Source organism: Puntigrus tetrazona, unplaced genomic scaffold, assembly GCF_018831695.1.
Source record: "Puntigrus tetrazona isolate hp1 unplaced genomic scaffold, ASM1883169v1 S000000494, whole genome shotgun sequence".
NCBI classification, from domain to species: domain Eukaryota; kingdom Metazoa; phylum Chordata; class Actinopteri; order Cypriniformes; family Cyprinidae; genus Puntigrus; species Puntigrus tetrazona.
Window position 1 is genome coordinate 169,302 of NW_025048134.1, and position 25,699 is coordinate 195,000.

At 38.7% G+C, this 25,699-nt stretch overlaps 1 protein-coding gene across 1 annotated transcript in view; it reads right to left on the reverse strand.

The window, feature by feature from the left end:
- Positions 1 to 25,699, reverse strand: part of LOC122334167 (cilia- and flagella-associated protein 74-like) — a 55,409-nt gene that overhangs the window by 20,057 nt on the left and 9,653 nt on the right. Inside the window, 8 exon segments of the mRNA XM_043232019.1 lie at positions 645 to 715; positions 717 to 777; positions 864 to 970; positions 1,879 to 2,007; positions 4,963 to 5,179; positions 13,543 to 13,676; positions 14,017 to 14,190; positions 18,398 to 18,485. Of these exon segments, the coding sequence (XP_043087954.1) occupies positions 645 to 715; positions 717 to 777; positions 864 to 970; positions 1,879 to 2,007; positions 4,963 to 5,179; positions 13,543 to 13,676; positions 14,017 to 14,190; positions 18,398 to 18,485 (981 nt within the window).

Consider the following 25,699-nt stretch of genomic DNA (forward strand, 5'->3'; position numbering starts at 1 on the left):
TGGACTCTCTTTGCCCCTACTTAGATTATTGCTATGTACTGGATTACGCCTCGCTGCCTCGCCCCAGGATCACGTTCACTGCTGATCGACTCTGTCTGTTTATTGGATGGCTCTTGTGTCTTGCCCACAAAATACCTGTTTGCCACTGTTTGACCCTTGCTTGTTTCATGATCATGCCTTTAAATAAAGCTCATCTCTCTCATCTCGTCAGCTCCAAAAACAATAACATTTTGAACATAGGAACATAAAATGTCAGCTCTGCAACCACCTCAGGAGACAATCCTATACTCTGGTCAAGGTTCTTTAAGAAGGTCGACTTGGAAAGCCTATAGCACCATGATCTAAGAAAAGCATTGATCACCAAGAGATGCAGTCCAGTGAGAGTGTATGGGCAGTTTTACATAGGGGCACCGGGTGCTATATAACCTTCTTTTATTGATACTGTGAAGACGTATCTCAGCAAGTTTTTCATTTATGAAAGGTCACTTTTACACATTCATAGGTTTTGGTAAAAAATGTAATGATACACTTTTTACAGCACTACACCATAAAAAAAACTTTAGCAACTTTAAACTTTTAAACATCTGAAGAGGTTTTGAAGAAAAAAACATGTTTTACTTTTAAATATCTTCTTCTCACATCACCTGTATCTGGGCTCCTCTGATGTTTCCAGCACTATATCTGATGGAGAGCTGAAGCAGGATATGACATAGCGTAACGTGACGCTCAGTAAAAGAGCGCAAAAGTGAAGCCTTCACAGCCAAATATTCAAAAGAGCTGTAATGAAACAATATAAGTATAATTATATTTTCAGCTGCTCCCAAATCTTATGGCAGTTTCATGAAACAGTTTGACCTCCGTACCCTGCCTGGATATCAGCGGGGCTTGTGTAATGGACGGGGCTGTCTACTGCAGGCATCACTTTGCTTTCATTATCTTGTACTGAAAGCAATGAGGTCTCCATATTACTCTGTAAAAGAATAAATATAGCAGGGAAGTGACTGTACAACATGCTGTTTATTGTGTAAGAAGTGAGTGTAAAATGCTTGAGAAATTTCACTTGATTACTGTATTTACCTTTTTTTATATAAACTGACTATAACTTTTGCTTGACAAATTAAATCAATGATGAAAATGTATCTTTAAATTTATTTATAAATCTTAATAACTACAGGCGCATCTCAAAAAATTTAAATGATCATTTCAGTAATTCAACTCAAACTGTGAAACTCGTCTATCAAATAAATTCAGTGCACACAGACTGAAGTAGTTTAATTCTTTGATTCTCACATTTAACAAAAACCCAGCAATTCACTATCTCCACAAAGATATTAAGTCTGTTTAATGCAAATGGACAAAAACCACACAAAATCATGTCAACGTGATAGTCAAGTTTAAAACATTAGTATTTGTAATCTTCTTATGCCAATTGTTTCACTTAAACAGAAGACACATTAACAGGGGTTGTATGACTTACTATCACATTCACTTTGTGTAGTTTTTGAAGTGTAATTTTTAGATGTCCCATACATATGTTAAACGGAGAGATAATTTACTTTAGATGATTTAGATCTTAGTTTGTGTTCATCTGATAAATGAAAGTCATTTAAGTGTTATTTCTACACTAGATAGATGAGTTTGAACTGAGCCATTGCAATTTGTTTTGTTTTCTCCCTTTAACCAAACTTCTGTATGTCTGTCAGAAAAAAACAACAACGTACTTCTACTTTTTTACATTTTAAAGTTGTACTTTTTAATTTTACTCAGGTATGTTTTTGGCCAGATCTTTGTACTTTTAATTGAGTACACTTTTACTTATTTTACTTTTTACCCCTCTGGAAGTGGCATGATTGTACTGGACATTGTGATGCTCCTTACTTTGGCATCAGGTTCTGTATTTTGGCAGCTGCTGGTTTCAGTATGAAGTTCCTCTCTCCGCCGAAGAGCTTCTGCGTTGATGGTGTCATCAGACAGTGTTGGGCTGAATGTAACCTGAACCAGACACTTCTGTGAAGGCACACAAATAGATGCTGGAATAAATCTGGAAAAAGTCTATTTTCATACCAAAAATCCATAAGCATCCATTCATGTTTATTTTTTCTAGGTTGGTTTCAAACATCTGATTTATAAACTTTTTTGGGTAAATTTAATAAATCAAATCAAATTAATATGATAAAATCATACACTACGCTGACAAATTAACAAAAGGAAAAACACAGGTGCATCTCAGAGGGGTGACTGTAGGTAGGAGTGATCATTTAATGAAAGTCTAATGTAAATATTATAATATTTTGAGATTTTTTTTACTTTAATGAACTTTTAAAATGTTTTATTTTCCATATATTGAATTTAGAATATATGAAATTTGTACTTTTTAAAATAAGTTACAAAAATGATAACTTTTTTTAAAATTATTATTATTTTTTAGATGCACCTGTATATAACAGAGCATTTGAAATGTTTCTTTATGTCATGACCTGGCCCATGAACTTCCACTTACTCACCGCCAGATGTCACCTTCTCTCCACATTGACTCTCACACCACTAATATCTGTATTTCAATTTCTATCACCCATTGGACTGACGACACCCCCACCCACCCCTGATTCCACTCATTACATGTTCAACTGATTACACAGCTGCAGCCAATTGTATTATTGTATTACCTCATTTGTCTAACCCTCAGGATACTGTTCATTGCCGACCACCAACCATGCCCGTTTTGTATTATTCCCTTGCTTTGCCTTCAGTATACTAGGTTGCTATTGTCTGAACTTTGCCTGTTTTCGACCTTGTCTCAAAATAAAGCTCTGCAGATAGATATGTACGTTTCATTCCTGGCTCATTCGGTTACAAAATACTCAGCCACACGTTGGGTATTAACACTGCAAGAATATTATTTGCCCTTAAGCAAGGCCCCCAATCTCTGGCAAACTACATCAGAGAGTTTTTTGTCATAGCTCACTATTCAGATTTACCGGACATTATTCTATAGAATTTTTCTGTGATGGCAGTCATCAACCTCTCATATCTGAGCTTAGATGTGAAGGTCCTCATTCATCATTTGCTCAGTTTGTGGATTATGCTTTTGTGGAGGATGAACATGCTGTGTCTGACTGAAATGGGGTATGCACCTGTTTGCACTCACAAGATGGAGGCGAGTGGAGCCTGATGACAAAATGGCGGACACCACAGTGCCCTGTTATTTCACAGCTGCCAATCAGGGGTCAAATCAAATCATCGCTGATCTCCATGAGTCATGTTAAGCCACAGTTTATCTTCATGAGCCAAGTTAAGTCACAACAGATCTTCAGGCACCAACTGAAGTTCATGAGCCAAATCAAGTTGATCACCATGAACCAAGTCAAGTCATCGCTAATTTTCACAAGTTAAATAAATTTTTCAGAAATCTTTACTGCTCCGGTCAAGTCGACAATGATCTGTACAAGTCAAGTCACTGTTGATTTTTTTTTTTACAAGCAAGGTCCTGTCATTGCTAATTGTCCAGAATTACATCACATCTCAGCAGATCTGCCAAGGTAACGTCAAATCATTGATGATCAGCCAGAATCCCTTCACGTCTATGCTGACTTTCTACAGTCTCTTCCAATCATCCAGAGACACGTAATGTCAGAGCCGTTTGTCCAGAGACATGTCATGTCAGAGCTGATTGTCCAGTGTCTTGTTGGAACTTGTTTGTTCACCTAAAGCCCTGTCACTTCCTGTCCGATGCATCCGGATATTCAAGGTCAGTCCTTAAATACCCCAGACTGGTTTCTAGTGTAGAGGATCCATCATTAATGTCAGTACGAGCAGCTGGTCTTCCCAAACTAGTACCAATCCTTCCAAATTCCTCTATTTCTGAACTGATTCCCCTGTGTCATGTACTTCCCATGACAGGGGCACTTTATGTTGCATTTGGGCTTTTACACCACCACAGAGACATCTGATCCAGCGTTTACTACAATAATGTCTCCCGAGGTGGAGGTTGATACTGCGGTACCTCTTGACACAGTGGTAGATACTACTGTATTCCCCGAGGTGAGGGGGAATTTCAGTTTCCCAGAGGTGGTGGTGTATACTGCAGAACCTCCCAAGACGATGGCATTCACCTCAGCTCCCGATGCTGTGGTGCCCAGCAATACAATCACAATCTGTCCGTCAAGGTTGCTGTCAAGGAAGCCGCTACTGAACTCTCTTTAGAACCTCCAGAGGTAGTGGCACTTGCTTCAGAACCTCCAGAGGTGTCAGTGGTGTCCAATCATCAGCTCTCATTCTGCCTAAGTATCCTGCTCATTCTGCATGGCACTGCTGGGCTCCTGCTCCATCTGCTCCCCCCTGGTGGGTCCCTGCTCTGTCTGTGCCACTCTGGTGGGCTCCTTTCTGTTCGCTGCACCCTGTGAGAAGTTCCTGTTCCATTCTGGGTAAGCCTCAGTGCCGAGGTCTACAACATGAACCTGGCCCTCCGTCCTTCCCCCTGTTTCGCCTCTTGTCTACCATCCACCTGGATTGTTTTATGTCTGGAGCATCTGGAAGCCGCTCCTTGGGGAGGGGTTGTCATGGCCCATGAACTTGCACTCACTCACAACCGCATGTCCGCTTCTCTCTACGCTGACTCTCACACCACTGATATCCAGTTGAATTGCCATCACAATATCATTGTTTATTGTATTTTTAACCAAATGCATCCTTCATCAACATTAGAGGCATTAAATATCTTTATTATTCTTTCTCTTGATATAATTATTAAAACTTTTAATCGGTAAGGTGCTTATCTAATTTAGTGTTCAGTGAACTGGTTTATCAGTTAATAGTCTTTTTGAGTCCAATTATTAGGGGGTTTGTCTATATTTATATGACAATAAAAAAACCACTGTATGAGAAATATTCCCTGTAGCAAAATGTGATAAGTTCTGATCTCGTCTAACAGTATAATAGAAAAAAATTAAGTAGACTGTAAACCTTTCCAGGTAGAAGTCTTCCTGAAGTAGGTGTGATGGTGATGTCAGAGTTTTCTGGAACAGAGAAGTTGAAGAGCTGGGCTGCTGCACTAATATTTTCCACATACAGTACTGCAGTGGTCCGGTCTCCCACCGCCGTGCCTCCAAACTCAACCAAAGAATCAGAGAGTTTCAAGGAGGGCTGAATGGCAGTCGCACGACAAGACAACAGGAAGTCTCTAAATGATGAATAGAAAGCATAAGTTAAAAATTAAGCATAAAAAAGTTTTCAAAAGGCTACAGTCTGTAATTTTATCCTGTTCACAATGAACACAATAAGCGAGTACATCATACATTTTCCAAACCGTGGCTTATGCTGAATCACTACAGTACAACTATAATAAGTTTTTCAGGCTAGTACTGGTGGAACTGCTGTAAAGTAACCTGGTACCTGCGTGATTCGCCTTTATAAAAATAAACAGATAAAATCCGCAGGATGCATGCAGTTCTTGTTATTAACCACTAGAGCAAACCAAAAGTTACAGACTGCAGCTTTAAGTAAAATCAAGTAATCTGATATATCCATGTAGAACGCTGTCATAAACATAACCAATGAGAATACAAGAGACATTCTGCTGAATAGTATAACCAAACCACAACTATACCTAGCAACAGCTGATGGTGCCAAGAAAAAATAGATGTGATCAGGCAGATCAAACATCTTATGATGAAATAAAACATCTTAGGGCTATATAACTCAGTTCCTTTAAAAGGAAATTATAGACTGTGTCAGAATTTACACTACGATAATGCATGCAGGTGTGATTTGGCATCTGAAGCATGTGTGAAACACACCAATGATCATTGGCAGGTAGTGGTCCTATGACATCACATGGAGTGCCTGCGTGTAAAAAGGGTGCCTTACATCACACATAATAAACTATATATTTCTGAAAGATATGCAAAAAACAACATTGGATTCTCTCCCTATCTAGCCATCATAGCTCTTAATAAAGAGGGATGTTCTGTCAGCCCTTCTACTCCATGGACCAATAGGGAAAAGGCAGACTAAATGTCATACTCCAGTTTCCACTAACTAGAGGACAGCTAAGATTACCAGAGATTCTAATTCTCAACATGTTCTACCTTCTACTACATTCTATTAACCCATCCATTCCCCATAAATCCTCAAGAAATATACAAACAAAATAACCCATTTTTACCTCAACACCTCTTGTGCTGGAGGGGGACTGATGAGAAATGGTACTCCCTAACACTTATTTATTTAACAAAGCACTTGCACCACAACCACTCATTGATTAGTTATCTCTAAGCACTCATTAATGCATGAAACCTCCTACCTGGTACTTTTTTCAGTACCACCTTGACTGAGGTTCCCAGCAAGTCATACTGTTGGCAAAATGCTTTTATCTCTTCCAGACATGGTTATGTAAAGCACCTAATTCTGTTATTAGAAATCTCCAAAGATTGCTGCTAGGCTTTTTACTTAGAAAAGTGACTACATTACACCAATTTTTGCTGCTCTTCATTGGTTGCTTGTGAGTTTTAAAATTGTTTTTTTAAAGCCTTGAAGGGTCAGGCATCTAATTAGTTGAGCTTGCATGCAAACTGACTGCCCTAAAAAAAGTAACAGTGAAATACCCCTTTGGCTTACCCCTCCATTTTGCGTGTTCATGTGAAGGGGTAGGGGTGTCTTGATTCTCTTTTAGTTGGAGGGGTAAGGGAAGGACCAGATAGCCCTTTAAACAAAGATTTTTTGAGACTACACTACAAACGAAGGGGTATGATTTTTGAACATAACGCGACTAAAGCGGCAACATGGCTCTCTGAGCTAACTAAAAAATGCATAGATTTTTGAATTATCGACAATATTTTAATTAAAAGTAATAATTAGTTATTTTATATTCAATCGTGTTTAAACTGTGGTCATGTTATTCAAAGAAATGTAAAAAATCTGGTTTGCTAACATTAAACCATTAAATACTGCACTGCATGATAAGGCTACAACATAACTCCATGTTTTATCAGGGCAAATACCACCAGAGACATTTGCTAAATATTGCTGGTCTGAAAGAAAAAGAGAGAAGTTGCGTGTCTTTCTTTACAATGAGTGAGTTTACTGCAGAAACTGTGATTTTATCCTCTTGTTGCAGAAAAAAATATAATGGAGCAATTTAGTATTTAAACTGTAAATTGTCTGTATTTAAATAAAATGTGTCAGTGTTGACAAGTTTCTTTGTAACTTTACCTGGATGTGAGAGCTGTGCGATCTCCAATGTGTGTTTGTGTGTCGGTAAGCAGTGCATTAAAAAACGCCATTAAAGAAATTTGTATTGAATGGTATTGTACACCAGCAGCAGGTATGTGTATTATAGGAGCTAGACAACTTATGATAATTTGTGACATTGTAGTAGTGATGTCCCAATTTGTAGACAAATATTTTCTCCCTTACCCTTTGACACAGTTTCAAGGGACAAGGGGAAGGGTTAGATAAAGGGGTAAGGTTATGGAAAGGGGTATAAAATAATATTTGGGATTCAGCCTTATTATTAGAGCCTTATCATTTCCGTATTGATTATAAAGTACTGTTACTGACCTACAAGGCTCTAAATGGTTTAGCCCCCATTTATCTGACCAGCCTTCTGTCAAGCTACAACCCGTCACGCTCTTTAAGATCTCAAAACTCAGGGCTCCTGGTAGTTCCTCGTATAGCAAAGTCTACTAAAGGTGGTCGAGCGTTTTCACATTTGGCACCCAAACTCTGGAATAACCTTCCTGCAAATGTTCGGGGATCAGACACACTCTCTCAGTTTAAGTCTAGGCTAAAGACATATCTTTTAGCAAAGCATACTCGTAAAGATTCACATAAACCTATGCTACAGTACATCGTGATTCCCAATAGTATGAATGGCCGCTACTCTAATTATCCTTTGTCTCCACCTCGGGATGTACATCCCGAGGCATCTAGTTACCGAGCCTCCAGTGGACCCAGTGAGGAGATGACCTTCCTGCGATGACGACGAGGAAAACTCAACCTTCTGTCTGGACTAATTCTATCTTGGACTTTCTGCATTGTAATTCATCCTGCTGTTTTGTAATGCATCCTGTTGTGTGGTGACTTGCTTATGTCTGTGGAATGATTTGCTTTTGTGATGTAATATTTTGCTTTTGTGAAGCTGCTTTGGAACAATAGCCATTGTAAAAAGCGCTATACAAATAAACTTGAATTGAATTGAATTGAATTGAATTGTCACAGTGTCTACTTGTTTCCCTGTCTCTTGTGTTTCTTTGCAGGATGAGATGGTGAACCTGTGAAACGTGCCCAAGGAGTACCATACCCTGAAGCAGGTGATCAGTAAATCAGTAAACTGCTTCTCTTCCTCCACACTATCACTATGACTGTGCTATAGACCTAGTTCCAGGTACTTCTCCACCTAAAGGCAGGTTATACTCACTTGCCCTAGAATGAGAGGCCATGGAGAAATATATTTCTGATCCTCTAGCAGCTGGGATCATTTGCCCTTCTTCTCTAGCAGGGACAGTTTTTTTTCCATTGCAAAGAAAGATTGCTCCCTGCGACCTTGCATTGTCTACCATCTTGAACAACATCATGGTAAAGAATACCTACCCTTTCCTGTTGAGGTCTTCAGCTTTCTACGGGTTGCAATAGGGCATCCTCTTCACCTAATTGGATTTACGTAACGCCTATCATTTGGTTTGCATAAGAAGGGGATGAGTGAAAAATTGTTTAATACCCGGGGCACTTTGAATATTTGGTCATGCTGTTTGGGTTGTCAAATTCCTCTGCGGTTTTCCAAGCTCTTCTCAATGAAGTGTTGAGAGATATAGTTGACCAATTCATATATGTCTACCTGGATTACATATTTATATTGATATGACATGAATCCAGACAAGATTGGCCAACCTCTGATTTCCATAAGGCCCTACAGAGTTTCCTGGGGTTTGCCAATTTATACTGCCATTTTATTTGTAACTTCAGCCAACTAGCTGTGCAGCCTTAACTGCAGGCAGGCTTGTGGGGCACTGTTTTTCAGACATTCCCTCTTCTACCGCCCCAGGCTTTAAGAACATCAAGCCCGACGCTGTTGTGTATTTTTGACCATTCAGAACACCCAGCGCCTCCTGAGTGTATAATACCCTATAGATTAGTTGTCTCTACACTTGGGAGATTGAGTCAAAGGTTCGCCTCAGAAGGGCTAACGCCTCCGCCAGTGTGCTCAGTTTTTTGTACGCAGACGTACAGTCATTACAGATTTGAAAGACAGAAAGGTATATTACTCTTACCTATATTACCAAAAATTACTAATTAATGAGCAAGTTAGCACACCAGCTCTTCCATCTGTCCTACAGTGAATTAGCTACTCAGCTTCTCTTACTTTTTACAAACACTTGAACAGTGCATATTTCTTCAGGCTAATATAAGATTGATAGGCTATGTAAAGTTGCTAATACTTAAAAATTTCAGATAATAATAGGTCGATGAATGATATAAGAGTGTTTGGATGACCTGCTCACTGTCCAGTGCTACTGTAAACTAGCTGTTAACAATCTGTTCATCACAAACTGTTCGACTTTGTCAGTGGATTTTTTTCTATGACTAATAAAATTTTGGTTGACCAACCTCTTCTGGTTGACACAGGTTTAATCAACTATTAGGGGGTAGCCCTATTTCCTGCAGAAAAGTGATGACATTTCAGATCACTATCTAGTCTTGTGCAAACTCTGTATAATTAAACCTGTAAACTCTGCACCTTATTACAAGTATGGTAGAACCATCACTTCCACCACAAAAGAAAGTTTTCTAAGTAATCTTCCTGACTTATCTCAATTCCTTAGCTCATCCAATACGATGCAAAAACTTGATGATGTAACAGAAACTATGCACTCTCTTTTTTCTAGCACTTTAGATACAGTTGCTCCTTTGCACCTAAAAAAGATGAAAGAAAACAATCTGACTCCCTGAAGAGAGCAGCCCAGAAAATGGAGCGCAGGTGGAGAAAAACTAAATTAAAAGCATTTCGTATTGCCTGGCGGGAGAGTATCCTGTCATACAGAAAAGCATTAAAAATTGCAAGATCTGATTATTTTTTGTCTCTTTTAGAAGAAACATACATGACCCCCGGTATTTATTCAATATAGTAACTAAATTTACGAAAAATAAAATGTCAACAGGTGCTATCCTCTCATGAGGATCCTCTGTGAGGATTTCCAATCAGGTTTTAGACCGTACCATAGTACTGAGACTGCTCTCTAGAGTTACTAATGACCTGCTTCTATCATCGGATCATGGTTTTATCTCGTTATTAGTGCTATTAGATCTTAGCGCAGCATTCGATACTATCGATCACAACATTCTCTTGGATAGACTAGAAAACTATGTTGGCATTAGAGGAAGCACCTTAGCATGGTTTAAATCATATCTATCTGACCGCTATCAGTGGCATTAAATGAGGAGGTATCATATCGATCAAAAGTGAAATATGGAGTTCCTCAAGGCTCAATGCTAGGACCGTTATTTTCAACCTTTACATGTTACCTCTGGGAGATATTATCAGGAGTCATGGTGTTAGCTTTCACTGCTATGCTGATGATACTCAGCTCTATATTTCAGCGCAGCCTGGTGATACACACCAAATTGAGAATCTAACAGAATACATAGTCGATATAAAAAACTGGATGATGAGTAACTTCCTAATGCTAAATTCTGAAAAAACAGAGGTGCTAATAACTGGACCTAAAAATCCCACATATAATAATCTAGAACACAGCCTATCACTTGATGTTTGCTCTGTTAATTTTTCATCATCAGTTAGGAACCTAGGTGTGCTGTTTGACAGCAACCTTTCCTTCGAAAATCATGTTTCTAGCATCTGTAAAACTGCGTTTTTCCATCTTAAAAATATATCTAAATTTCGACCTATGCTTTCAACGTCTAATGCCGAAATATTAATTCATGCGTTTATGACCTCAAGGTTAGATTATTGTAATGCTTTATTGGGTGGTTGTTCTGCACGCTTGATAAACAAACTTCATGTAGTCCAAAACACAGCAGCCAGAGTCCTTACTAGAACTAGGAAGTATGATCATATTAGCCCGGTTCTGTCAACACTGCACTGGCTCCTGATTTTAGAATCTTATTAATTACCTATAAAGCCCTGAATGGTTTATCTCCTCAATATTTGAGCGAGCTCTTATCACATTATAGTCCTGCACGTCCGCTGCGTTCTCAAAACTCTGGCCATTTGATAATACCTAGAATATCAAAATCAACTGCGGGCGGCAGATCCTTTTCCTATCTAGCACCTAAACTCTGGAACAATCTCCCTAACTCTGTTCTGGAGGCAGACACACTCTGCCAGTTTAAATCTAGATTAAAGACACATCTTTTTAATTTAGCCTACACATAACACACCAACACATTTTTTATTATTCAGATCCTTTAAAGGATTTTTAGGCTGCATTACTTAGATTTGCTGGAACCGGGAACACTACTCCTAAAATACGATGTACTTGTGACATATTAAAAAGAATGGCATCTAAGCAAATATTAGTCTTGTTTCTTTATTAATCTGTTTCACAGTTTGTATCCAGACTAGATGGTGGATCAGCACCCAGAGATTATGTTCATCAGAGACCAGAACACCTAGATGCGCCCCGTGGACCGATCACCAGATCCTGATGCGCACACACACACACACACACACACACACACACACACACACACACACACACACACACACACACACACACACACAGACACTCACTCACTCACTCACTCACTCACTCACTCACTCACACACACACTCACACACTCACACACTCACACTCACAATCACACACTAAGTCATTTACACTACCTGACACAGCTGTGTTTAAAATTGAACTGGAAGTTAAGTGCTGGGCGTCCGGTCAGAGGAGAACTGACCCCAACTGAGTCTGGTTTCTCCCAAGGTTTTTTTTTCTCCATTCTGTATGGATGGGGTTTTGTTTCCTTGCCGCTGTCACCTCTGGCTTGCTTGGTTGGGGACACTTAACTTCTAGTGATTATTGTTGAATTGATTACAGAGGCCGTCTCTGCATTTAACAACAAATTGTTCACTCTCGCCATTATACATCCGTCATTGTATTCTTCTACTTTATACTGTACAGTGCTTTGATGCAACCTGTGTTGTTTAAAGCACTAAATAAATAAAAATGATTGATTGATTGATCTGTTTACACTACACAACCAAAAACGCATGTCACCTGACCATTCGTGAAGGTACAATTATAGATATGTATGTATGCAGATTCCATTATTTAGATCGCGGATGGGTTTGTGTGCTTAGTGTGATCAAATGAGGAATCTACCAACACATATCTATGGGTACAACAATGCACATGATGTTATTGAAAATGACGAATCCTTTTTCAAGACATTTTGTTTACTTTAACAGAATATAATTAGAATGTTACATGTTAATATTTAAATTCCACAAATCTATTCACGCAACCACTTGTCAAATTATAAAAACCAAAAGACCATTAAGGGGCCATTCACAGAGAACTTTTTGTCTGTGTAAATGCTAATGTCAAGTTAAAATAATTTCAACTTTTACATACAGGGCCACTCATTTCAAAGTAGTGGACCAATCAGAAGACCTTGGAGGCGGGCAAATGTTGCAAACTTTTGTTTACAGTAACAAGTTGGCAACTACTTTACTGACAGCAGCATGGCGGAGGAGGCGTTCTACAATGCACTTTTTAGATGAAAGGACGCATTCAGTGTGAATGCCCCTAATTCACTGCTGGCTAGCTGTGCAGTCCGTTCACCAGTTCACCTAAGCTCCCAAGTCTTCAGTTAATTTGTTCTTTTGTTATGTCAATCTCATTAGGGAAAAAACTGAAAGCAATGCCAAAGCCACTGGAAGGCAAGCCTACAACCATCAGCCAAAAAAGCATAATGGCTAATGCTAACAGAAAGGAGACCAGATGTAGTTTTATTTGAATGGATGTCAATGAATGAGAGGCTTAACCAACTTTTTAGAGGAAACAACTCATTTAATGAATCGACAACCTTTTAACCTGTTCAACCTTTTAAAGTGATAGTTTTGAATTAAACTCTTTTTAGTTTAATATCCATTTTATAAGAAAAGTTGTTTACAGAAAGATTTAGTCATGCTCGCAGCCATACAAATCCCATTCCGGTGGAAATCAATCTCTATGCTCTCATTTCACTGAATTATTTGTACTTTTATCTAAAAGAATCTCTCCTTTCTTTAATCTTTCCAGGTCGAGCTTGTACTTATATGAGCAATGCTTGAAACTTGTTATTATAAGCACTTCCTGTGTCTGTTTGCCACTTTACAATGATTCACTTGATGTGTCGACCAATTGCAAGTTGCTTTAAATAAGTGTCTGTTAAATGAATTAAATTAATGAATTAAAGTTTTATGCTTTTTAAAGATGTGTTATAAGAATGTATAATATCTGAACATTTTTAATGCAAAATTATAATGCAGCAGAATGCTTTACATATACAGCCGACTCCCAGACCTTAATGTAAACTGCTTTATCTCACCTGTTAATGTTTGTTTTGCATGTGAGTGTGAAGTTGTATTCCCCTGCCTTTGATGGACTGAAGATCAAGTAGATGTCCATGCTTTGTGAAGGCAGCAAAGTGCCAAAACCATCATTAGGCTGGATGTCAATAAACTGAAGAAAAAAGAAATATATATTTGTATTCATATTTTCATATGTGCAAGCTTTTGAATAGTATAGTATATAATCTTACAAAAGCTTTTTATTTCAAATTAATGCTGAACTTTGGATCTTTCTAGGAAGAATCCTAAAAAAATATTGAATATGAAATCTTATATATTATGAATAATAATAAAAATAATAGTTTTTTGAACAGAAAAAACGTATCAGAATGCTATGAGAAAGATCTCACTGGACACTAAAGACTGGCGTAAAATTCAGCTTTATAGAATACGTTGATAGCTTTGTTTAGCATGGAATCTTGCAATGTGTGTGCACTCAGTATTGTGCTCACCTTAGGAATACCCACAAAGCCAAACTCCTGAGCTAATAAGGAACAGTTTGTGAGTAGCACTGCAATCTGAGCAGACTCATAAACGGAGCAGTGTCCAAAGTCCACCTCAGTGTGGTCAAACCGCAGGTCAGAGCTGGTGACAACCGCATGGACCATAAACAGGACAGGCTTCACCTAGTTAAAGCAAAGTGAGCAGCGTTAGTTAGTGGTGTCGCGTCTCCATTCTAAACATTCCTGTACAATTATGGATTTTCATGTCACATACTCATACAAATCAAATCGAATCTTTGGTTTGTTGGTAAAATTAATAAATACTATTAATTAACATAAAATTAAAGTGGAAAATTGATTAATGTTATTGTAACACTTATTTTATTTTTGGTCCATGTGAATATTGTTAAATTTGAGGTATACAAATTTTTATATATTGTAAAACTGTATGGCTGTATACTCATTTTATATACTCATAGCGAATGTGTACCACTGTGCACTTTTTGTACCACACCATTTTTAAGTGCCTTTCCTGCACGTCTCACTGCAGCTGCAAAGAGAAATGTCCACTGAGTGGTGCTAAAAAGCAGGTTCAATATTTAAAAAGTATTTAAAAAGTAAATGCTCTGTTATGTTGGAAATAAACCCTACACCAAATCCAACCCTAAACCTACCCAATAGTGTTAACAAATGCAAAACTAACATAAAAACACAATTTGTTGATGCAATCGTGTCATTTCAACTTCTTTTTACACAGATTTGAACTGTTTTGGTGAATCAGATTTACACAGGATTCGAACTGGAGCTCGACATCTCTGTAGTTAAGGAATGAGACATTTATATAGTACTTTATTGTGTATTGCCGTAAAGCGCTTTACAATCGTGTGTTTAGGGGGTACTCCTTAACCACCAATGTGCAGCATCCATTTGGATGATACAGTGCTTTGATGCAACCTGTGTTGTTAAAAGCGCTATATAAATAAAAATGATTGATTGATTGATTGATGATGCGATGGCAGCCACAACGGCTCCAACTACAGGTGGAAAGGAGAGAGAGAGAAAGAGCCATTATTAGGAGGCCATGATCGACGAGGAGGGAATATGGCCAGGACACCAAAGTTATACAGTTATACCTTTAGTTTACACTAATCCAGCATTTTGAGGTCGAAAACAAAGAATTCAGAAAATGATGGCGTGGCTGCCCACTTTACTCTCTACGTATCTTTGACAATCATGTAAACAATAACATAATACACATTGTTGTAGCCATATATGTGTTGGTAGATTCCTCATTTTATCACCCCAAGCACACAAATGCATCAGTGATCTAATCAATGAATCAACAACTTTAGGAAATTAAAGATCTTAAATTGCACCAATCAAGTTTGCCAATACACTCTCAGGTCTGTTACCAAGGAACCAATACTTTACTGCTGATAAATAATATAATAGTGAATACTTTCTGTCAGAAACCTGAAATCTTTGATCAGCTAACTTTCAAAGACCACATTACAAAGACAAGATCAGGCCCTTCCTAATGAAGCATTCTCCACAACTTCTTGTCACTACTTCAATGATATTCTGGCTGGACTTTCATCATGCACATCTCTACAAATTATTAATTATGCTGAAGAATCACCGGTCTTCTACAAGCCCTTTTAAAAAGCGTCTGCTAAATGAAAAATTGTATAAAGTAAATGTACTGAATGTTTTGTCAAATCCACATAGTACCAGGTACACTTTTTTGTTTAATTTTAATTATTCTGTACTCTAACAGGACTTTAAGTTCAGCTAGGTGAGGACTGTGGAAGGTCTGTCTACAACGTTTTTTTCTTTTTGCAAGGTCAATTATCTTTACAGGAATTGAGCTGTATCCTGTGTCACATCACCAAATCACACACACACTGAGAGCAAGCACATCGATTTATAAGTCTACTAAAACTCGAAATTCCAGGTTCTGGCCAGACTCTCAACGTGGAATGCGGGGTGAATTCTACATTGTGGTGACAGTTGTTTGTATGTGACTGGTATGACCTGTTCCAAGATGGTGAAGGGGCCAACGTATCTGGGGCTAAGCTTAGGCAGGGCTGGTGCAGGCGAATATCCCTTGTGGAAAGCCAGATTTTCTGATTAACTTTGATAAACTGGCTTCTCAACTCTGCGGAGGTCTGCTGGTGTCTTCTGTCTGCGCACAGCTCACTGCAGATGGTGATGAGCATGTCCCAGACCCTCTTGCTCTCCCAGAACCTGTGGTTGACAGCTGGCACATCCAACAGTTCCCCAGACCAGAGGAATAGAATGGGGCTGGAAGGCTGGAACCATGGGCACCACAAGACGACATCCGCGGTGGAACCCTCTTGAACCAGTAATTCTTTTTCCTCCACATGAAGCAATCCAGCATGGTACTTGAGGCTTACACTCAAAGGAGCATTAGCGGTAGTCCACTTTATGTAGTAGTATCTCTCTGAGATACATAAACTGTGCAAATACAACTAAATGCTATTTCAGGTACAGATTCCAGAAATGTTCTTACATTGGAATAAAAGACACTTAGTACAGCTTAGTACTATACTTACCCAAAAATACAAAATGGAAGAAAACATAGTCATCACAGGCTGATCGGCCATACCTGCTGCTCATCAAGGGCCAGCTACATAAGTCGCATGAGCCACGAGTGAGACATTTCTCCATGATACTGCACACTAATGCAACCCTCTTATTTTTCCCCAGACAGCAGCGATCAACCCACAAGAGCACAGCACGGATACACTGCACTGAACAAGAGGAAGAGAGAGCACCCACGGCACCGGAGCACCTGTTTGAATTGTCACTATCACGTTATTGTAAATAAATCCAGCCACCAAGGGATTTATTTTGAGCTATCCTTTTGATGTAAGATTTTTTACACCGTGACACTGGTGGAGAATGCAGGGATGTCAGAATCACTGTACTTGAGGATTTTTTTTTTTTGTGGAATTTTAGTTTATTCAAGTACAATTTGAACTGACTACTTGTACTTTTACTTGATTACATTTTTGAAGACAAAACAGTACCTGGGTTTCCAGGTGGGAAGGGGTCTCATTCGGCCACAAGAGAAGGAGGTGGAGGCCTGCCTCGGCCCCTGACCCAGGCCCAGGTACAAGCCTTTTTTAGGGTTGGTGGGGTACTATTGTTGCTTCGTCTCTAACTTGTCTTTAGCTGGCACCCTGACAGACCTGACCAGAAAAGGGCAGCCGGAGAAAGTGCAGTGGACACCAGCAGAAGAGGCCTTCCAGAAGGTGAGCCCGGACTTTAGCTGCCCCCTTCCAGCTCCAGCTGTCACTCCTTCCCACCCCGCCCACTTTTTCCCGCCCACTGTCTCATATTTACAGGACCAGGATAACACCTGCCACTTTCACGTTATTGTGTGACAATATATATTTTTATTTACTTGTGGAGTAACAATAAATATCACATACTTTAAGACTTGTACTTAAGTACTATTCTAAACTGCGATTTCAACATCTACTAAAGTCATTTTTTGGTTTAATAAGTACTTTTACTTGAGTATGGCTTTCAGCTGCTTTATACACCACTGGTTACAGATATAACTAATGTTATTTGAAGCATTTGATACTGAGGTGAGGCTGCTGGGAGGCAAGAAGAATCTGGTTATGTGCCAGCACTCTGGTCCAGCACAGGATTGGGATCAGTAAGAGTCCTGGCGTGAATGAAGAGTCTGACTGAGAAAAAGGATGAGATTGCTTTCTTCTTTAGCATGCTGAGATAGAGGGATAAAAACCAGTGTCCACTTCTGAGGATTATGGCAAAAGTGGTGTATGCAAGTACAAGTAATGCATTCCTTTGAGCATGTTGCTTTGCATTGCATACAGCTGATAAAATTGGTAAAAAAACAATCCCACAAACCTGCAATGGACCTGAGGGTATTATAGAAACATTTAAACACAGAATTCTATCCTATGTTTAGTGAACATGGTCATTTTATTGAGGAAATGGAACTTCATAATTGAGATAGGAAGTTTCTGTAATACTGAGCTATATATAGAAACCAAAATATCACAGGCCCCATGTACATCTGGCATGAGATTTTTTAAATATATATTTATCTATAGAATTATTTGTTTGATTGATTACAGAAAATGAGAGATTTCATTATCTAAAAACATGTAATATGTATCTAGTAACCACATATTATACCTTTGCATCATGGCAGTGATTTATGCAAAGACAGAGACATATTTTTTTAATATAAAAGCAGTATACATGTGTTACATTTGCATTCAACCTTCATGAAAATACAAGCATGACAAATAATGACTGGCAATGAGCCACTAGATGTAAAAATGGGCAGATCTGAAAATAGCTTTACTTTGAGAATGAGACTTCCTACCTGGTCAGCTATTTGTACAGTCAGAGGAACCTCTAGAACTCCTGTGTCTTTATTGAAGAAACGTGCTGCATCTGCATACAAGCTCTGTCTGTAAAGAGAAGAAGTTGAAAAAAATGTTCCGTCATGATCTCCTTGAAATCTTAAATAAGTTATCAGTATTTATGAAAAGTGCATACTGTATTTGCACTTTTATATTTCTCAACTGCATTATGGTTGAGAAATAAGTTTGTCATCTTTTTTCAATGCATTTTTATTAAGATCTGATAAGCCTGCCCTCACACAAAACATTCAGCTACTTTAGATATTTTCTTTTTTTATTGCATTAAAATGCATTTCCTATTTTAGATATTCAAAACACTTCATTCTACGGCATATTATTTCAAAACATCATTACGAAACAAAACAGAACAAAATAGTAATAATTCATTATCCCTGGAGTTGTTAAACAGAGAAATACAAGCGTGAATATACAGTGTTCATTTTTGGCTGAGCTGTTCCTTTAAGTGTTTTATCATAGCCTTTCAGGAACTGCTTCTTGTGAGTTAATGGAATCAGTTGGAGTGGCACTCTTGAATTGGCTTGGCACAGCATTGTGGAACAGCTTTGCGGGACGCCACCCAGCCCATCTGTCCATGGAACAAACACTGCTAACAAGAATCTGATTGGATCCTGCCTGTGAATACACCCTATGCTCTAAAAAGCTATTTTAAGCTGCCTTGAGCTGAACTACTGCCACAGACACTGTGTACTTGAGTAAAATATGCATACTCTAATAAAAGTTCGTAGTAAATGTAAATGGTTAAAATGAAAAAGTGCACATATATTAATAGTAAAAATGATCGTTTTTATATTATATTTTGTACTTTAATACATTCAATCCTGCAGAGGAGAGGTCTAGTGAATTAGACACAGAAAGTGAAGAGCTTAAATAGGTTAGCACCCTATCTAGCATTACTTTAAAATATTTGGAACTGCCAATTAGCCAGAATAAATCAATAAGGATGATTAGTGGAAGCAGATATTTAATTCTACAAGTGCAGAAAGGAGAGGACTAGAGGACTTTGTATTTTATTGGCGGTTGCATGCACTCCCATCTTTAACCATATTCTAATTGTTTAGGCCAGTTTTTTTTTCCTCTCCATCATGTTTGGACTCTAAGCCTTTAGAATGTTGCCAAAGGTATGCTGGTAGTGGGCCACACTGTGTGTGCCACCTCTGATGTCAACAGCCAGTCACAGCAGTGAAAGGGAAAAATGCCAAAGTACAATATCCTCATTACTGGAATGGGATAAAAGTACTCATTCAGTAGTCATTCCTTGTTTTGAGTCTCCAGCCTGTAAGGAAAGAGACATTAACATTTCTGGCTAGATAACAACAAATGTATCATGTCCCGCATCTTCAAGCCAGAGAGGCAAAAGTAGAGTGACTTTCTGGTCCAGAGAGGCAGCAAACAATACAGAGGTAGCTGGAATAAGGTTAACCACAAGGAGCTTGTGGAATAATATCTTCCAGAGACTTTGGCCTATTGCTCAAATTGCATTCTATGTAGTATAGCTAATGTATATTTTGTGTATTTTATGTACTTGACTTTAATAGTTTCAGAACGTTTTAACTCCAGCAGCCTCTGTAATAATAAGCTTGGCTCTGTTGGCTGTTTACGTTGTAACGGGAGGCACAGCTATGGTCTACCAAAAGAGTCAAAGGCTTCAGAGAGGACAAAAAAACAAGTCTTTAGGATGTTTTATTTGTCTCCCAACTCTTATCGCTAGAAAGATAGCTAGGAAAGTCATACATTGGTTCTCTGGTTGCTCTTTTACTACAAATTACAACCAAAAATGACACAATATGGTATCTTATCAGAATTTGATTTTCTCAACGGTTTTGTTGCAGTAAAAAGCTCCAGTAGCTCACAGAGTGCAACCATTTAACATCATTGATGCAGAATGTACTCTGCACATAAAATATGTTTTATAATTTTTTTATAATAATAAAATAAGTTTTATTAAAAGAAGAGCAGAGTTATATGGTGCGGGTTATATGGGGTGACAGGAAGTGGCTGCAGGTGCAGGTGATTATCATTCTGGTGATTGTGAGCGGGACCAGGTGGGAGGATCATTAGGTGAGGGAAGACATAGTGTGACATTAAGAAAATTTACATTTTTATTTTATCTTTATTTACTTAACAATCCTCTATAATTCTTCTTTAAGGTGTCCTGAGCTGGTGGCCAAAAGTAAAAGGAGGATGGAGTTGACATTCTGGAGTTGAAGATTGCGCTGCTCGTGTATACAAACATTCAGGAGTACACAAACCTCTTGAGAAAGCTTCCCCACTACTTTTAGTAATAAAAGCCTCCTGAAGAGACACAGGTAGACTTAAGGTACACAGGTAGAATTAAGTTAAGTAAATGTGATCTTACAGCATTTTCATCTCTGAAGAGGGAGAGTCGTAGCTTCTCTTCAGGTGGTTCTTGCCTTCATGTCATACATTAAAATTGTTCAGTATACAGCTAGACATTTCTCTGGTGGAAATGGTGGTCTGTGTCTCTAAGCATGTTATTTTAAGCTGGTGCACAGCTAGTGTAACTTTGCTTTCATTCTGCACAAGCTGCAAGTTTCCGGTTAAATCAACCTTCATGATTAATTGACTGTGATGATTTAAAGTGTGGTTAAATGCGAAAGTGGTTAATCGCTGCACAAAAATGTGTATTATACTTATTAAAGAATTTGAGTCTAATTTGTTTCTAAAGGGAAACTAACTTATGAACAACTTATGAAACAAAGTTTTGTTGTGATCTTTAAAGGGGTCATTATGATGTTCAATCAACCTTTATTTATAAAGCACTGTAGGACCTTAGTGAACAAACACAATCTGCAGAAGAATCCTATTTCTGAGGAATCTCAAGCTCCTTCTTCCTAAGCTGTTCGTGAACCATCCTATGACGACCGAGCATATGGATAGCCTCCTGGTCTTTGTCTCAATCAGCACTGAACACAGAACCATTAACAGACCAGATGTGCAATGCACCTTTATCCTGGATTAGCATAAATAGCTAAATCAAATAAACACAAGCATGTGATTTCCAAACTGGATCAGACATTGGGAGGCTCCCCTGACCTACCCAGTGGAAACCTTTCTGACCTTCTGGGACCTTGAGTGGTCTCTGTTTTTTTGTTTTTTACATACCACACAAAGCGTGCAATCAAATGTCCCATTGCTATTAGAGAAAATATATGTAGGTTTATACATATTTTTTCTACAGGCCTCCTGTATGTTTGATGTGTTTATGAAAGCTTTCTGAAATCTATGCATAACCTTTTGATAGATAATGCGTGTAACGAGATATTTAAATCTGGTGTTGGAGGAAAGCTTATGACATTTGCCATTTCATGGCGTGAATGAGTGCTCAATCTATGAGTGGTTACTATATGAGTGGTAGGAAAGGTTGGAAAGGTTTATAGAACTTGCAGAGATGCTTTCCCCACATGGGACTGGACCCCTGTGTTAATGTAGGGTGTTTTATGCACAAAAGAAGATCTGAAGTGCCCTGAAGCACCTATTGATTGGAGGAGCACCTTGGGTTGACTCCAAATCAGCTGCTTAAAACCACTCAAACACAATGAACTTGCACTACATCTCGTCACCAAAACAACCCACAAAACGTGCTGCTGGAAACTGCCAAGCACCCTCAGGCAACGTGAATCACTGAGACTCACTCCAGTATCCTGCTAGAAAGATCTTGATCCAACCCTCTGTGCATACTCAACTCTGCTGAACGTCTAAAGCCGAGAAACCGGCTCAATTAGAACTTCCAGCTGTCAGACTGCCACTAGGTCACTAAGGGTGTCCTGTGAGATGGTTTGCTCCTACCTGCTGAGAGGTTGTGTGTTTGTAGCTCTGTGTAGCTTTGCTCTTCTGTTTACCACTCTGGTGTTAAAAAGCAATCAAATATACAGGGCCTTCTCAAAAAAATTGCATATTGTGATAAAGTTCATTATTTTCTGTAATGTACTGATAAACATTAGACTTTCATATATTGTAGATTCATTACACACAACTGAAGTAGTTCAAGCCTTTTTGTTTTAATATTGATGATTTTGGCATACAGCTCAAAAAATCTGCATATTTCATCCGACCAATAAAAGATTGAGGGGTAAGTGAATCATGTACATTGTTCGGTTCTGGCATTAGAGCAGGGCAACTGGGTGACTGTGAGGTGCAGTAGTCATGGGTCAAAACACCGCTCTTCCATTCCGATCAGAACATCAAACAGGTTCTTCCCACTGAGAAACCTGATGAAAGTGCTCTAGCATTTGGCGACTCTATTGTACAGAACTTGAAATAGAGACAGAAGCCACAATAGTCCAATGTTTACCGGTAGCCAAAGTACCTCACATCTTGTCAAATTTAAAAGTGCTAGCTAATGCTAAATGTAAAAGCACTAATGATGTTCGAAAGAGGTCTGTGAACTCGCAAGTACCATGTCAGACATTGTAATATGCTCTGGTCCCCTCCCTGGTTACCGGGGTGATGAAATACACAGCAGACTGCTGGGTCTCAATGGCTGGATGTCTATGTGGTGCCTGCAGAATAACATAGGTTTTACTGACAGTTGGAAGAGTTTTTGGGGCAGACCTGACCTGTTGAAAAGAGATGGGCTCACTTTTGCCATTTTAACGACAGGAAAATGGTCCATTTGGCTGGGCACATTGTCAAAATGTGTTGTCCCTATTCTCCTAATAACTAATGGGTGTTTTTGAGGCTTAACATGCAATAAACCAATCAGAGTCTCATCTCCTATTCCCTTTAAGAGCAAGTTGCACTCGCGCCATGGTGGATTGCTATTTACGTGACAGAACACTGACTTGTTAAATACACTAAGGAGTTAGAAAATATTTTGCTGAAATTACGTGTTAAATGGCCAATCTTTTAGCCGCCATGCTTGGATGCAGGCTTTCAGATAGCTCCGTCTGATGAATTAGTTTATATTTATATATGTGTTTGTGTATTGGCATGATTGTTTAATTAATTAGCCAATTTAATTTGTCAGTAGCAACAGGCTAAACTGCAAATAATTCTGATACAGGCAATGACTGTCCATTACATTTTTAAATGTATGTAGCTTACACAACAAATCACATCCCTGTGTGTAATAAGCAAAGTCAATGCGCTGTTGACCCGGCTAGAGGCACATTTTCTACTAACACATCTTTTAAATAACAAAAAATACTTTAGTAACACTATAGTGCCTCTGTCCTGCAGGTCCACCAAGCCCACTGAATGAGCTGCATGAGGCTGGCTCCGACCCAGGGTTGATGCAGTTGAGCACGATGACCGATTTAAGGTCATAGGAAGAAGATGTCCACTTTGGTGGCCCAAGAGTGCCATATATGGCTCAACCTAGCTGAGATGAGGGACTCAGACAACAAAAAACTGGATGATGAGTAACTTCTTAATGCTAAATTCAGAAAAAAATGTAGGTGCTAATTATTGGACCTAAAAACCCCACATGAAATAACCTAGAACACTGTCTGTTAACTCTTCTTCATCAGTTAGGAACCTAGGTGTGCTGTTTGACAGCAATCTAGTGACGAAAAGACAGGGAATATCTTGGTTATGTATGTAAACCTCATTCTCTGATGGAAGGAATGGAGATATTGTGTTCCCTCGCCACAACCATCGAACTATCGCTGAGAGCTGGGACTCGGTTCTCGGCTCCTCAGCAAATTTGTTTATTGGTTGCACCTGTCGCCTCTTTATACCGGTATGATGGGGAGTGGCATAGGATTGTTTAACCACTTGGCAAATTTCATTGTTGTTTTCTCTTAAGCAGAGTGAATCAGGGGTCCAAGATTTTCTGTGACGTGAGGGGGCTAGCAGACGGTCAGTTTAGCCCGTCTGTCTGCTTCCTGACCTGGGCCCTAGTTAGTCAAGTACAAGCTCTAAGACTATGTGCCATATTTCTAGAGAGAAGAGCGGCAGCACCCCAGGAGGGATATTCAACAGCTCAGGTCAGCCCCAAAAACCCATCCAATTGTCTATGAAACATTCTGTCTATGTTATTCTGTAGGCACCACTTAGACATCCAGTCAATGAGAGCCAGCAGTGTGTTGTGTATTTCATCACCCCGGGAAGCAGTGTCTGACATCATACTTGTGAGTTCAAACACCTCTTTAATGTTATTTTTAGTGATCTAGATGAATTGTTTAGTATATCTATAGATTTTATTTAATGCAAGTTGTGATGATTTAACATCTGAATCCGTGAATGTTTTAAATTTTAACAAACAAAAATGCTCCAAAGAATTTTTGAAATAAATTTAATAAAAAAAAACTAATGAAAATATAACCATTTGCCATCACACACAAAACAGATTTTTTTATATATCCGAAACAGCAGTATAGACCGTTTTAGGAGAAAGGGAAAAGACTTATAATACAGCTGAACGTGTAGTCTTTCAGACTAGATTTGATAATTATACTCTTTTAAAGTGGAATTGTGAATATGTCATTTGTGAAATAGATTTCCATGATTTTTCCAAAATTTTCTGTGTTGATTCCAAAACTTTTCCAGGTTTTTCATGACCATATGAAACCTGACTAATTCTAAAACCTTCTCTGTCTGCATAGCTATTAGCTTGCATTTATCACATGTAAATCCCTTTCGCTGACAGAGAGAGAGAAACTATACAGGTGGCAAGCAGTGCAGCTGACAATACCATCATCACAGTGAGTAACGGATGAATTGATGAACAAACAAAGTGAATGAGCGCTAGGGAGAAATAAAACCGAGCAGAAAAAGAAAAGGAACGGCTGCATTACACAGTTTTAGATTAAAAGCAAACGATCAACAGTCAAATTAGTCAGATTAGTTTGATAGTATCAGAAATATGAAGGGAATTTAGTTATATTTTATTGCTTTCAACAACAGGGAGTGATAAACAAAGAGCGAAGCTACACGGAGCTACAAACACACAACCTCTCAGCAGACAGGAGCCTGTTGCCGAGAAAAATATGTATTTGGTGTAATGCAAATGTTTATGCAGTTTAAGGATGAAAAAATTATTTTCCACACACTGTACATTACTGTTTCCCCTCTAAGCCCTGCCTTCCTGTCGATTTGTACAAAACTCATCATTCTAAAAGGTGTGCGAGGTGTGCTCTGATTGGTCATCTATCCAGTGCATTGTGATTGGCCGAATACTTCAAGTGTCTGTTGGAAATGTTACGCCCCTTACCATAACATGATTCTGTGTCCCAGCGCTATAACACAAATACTATAAAAGCCATTAAAAATGAGGCATT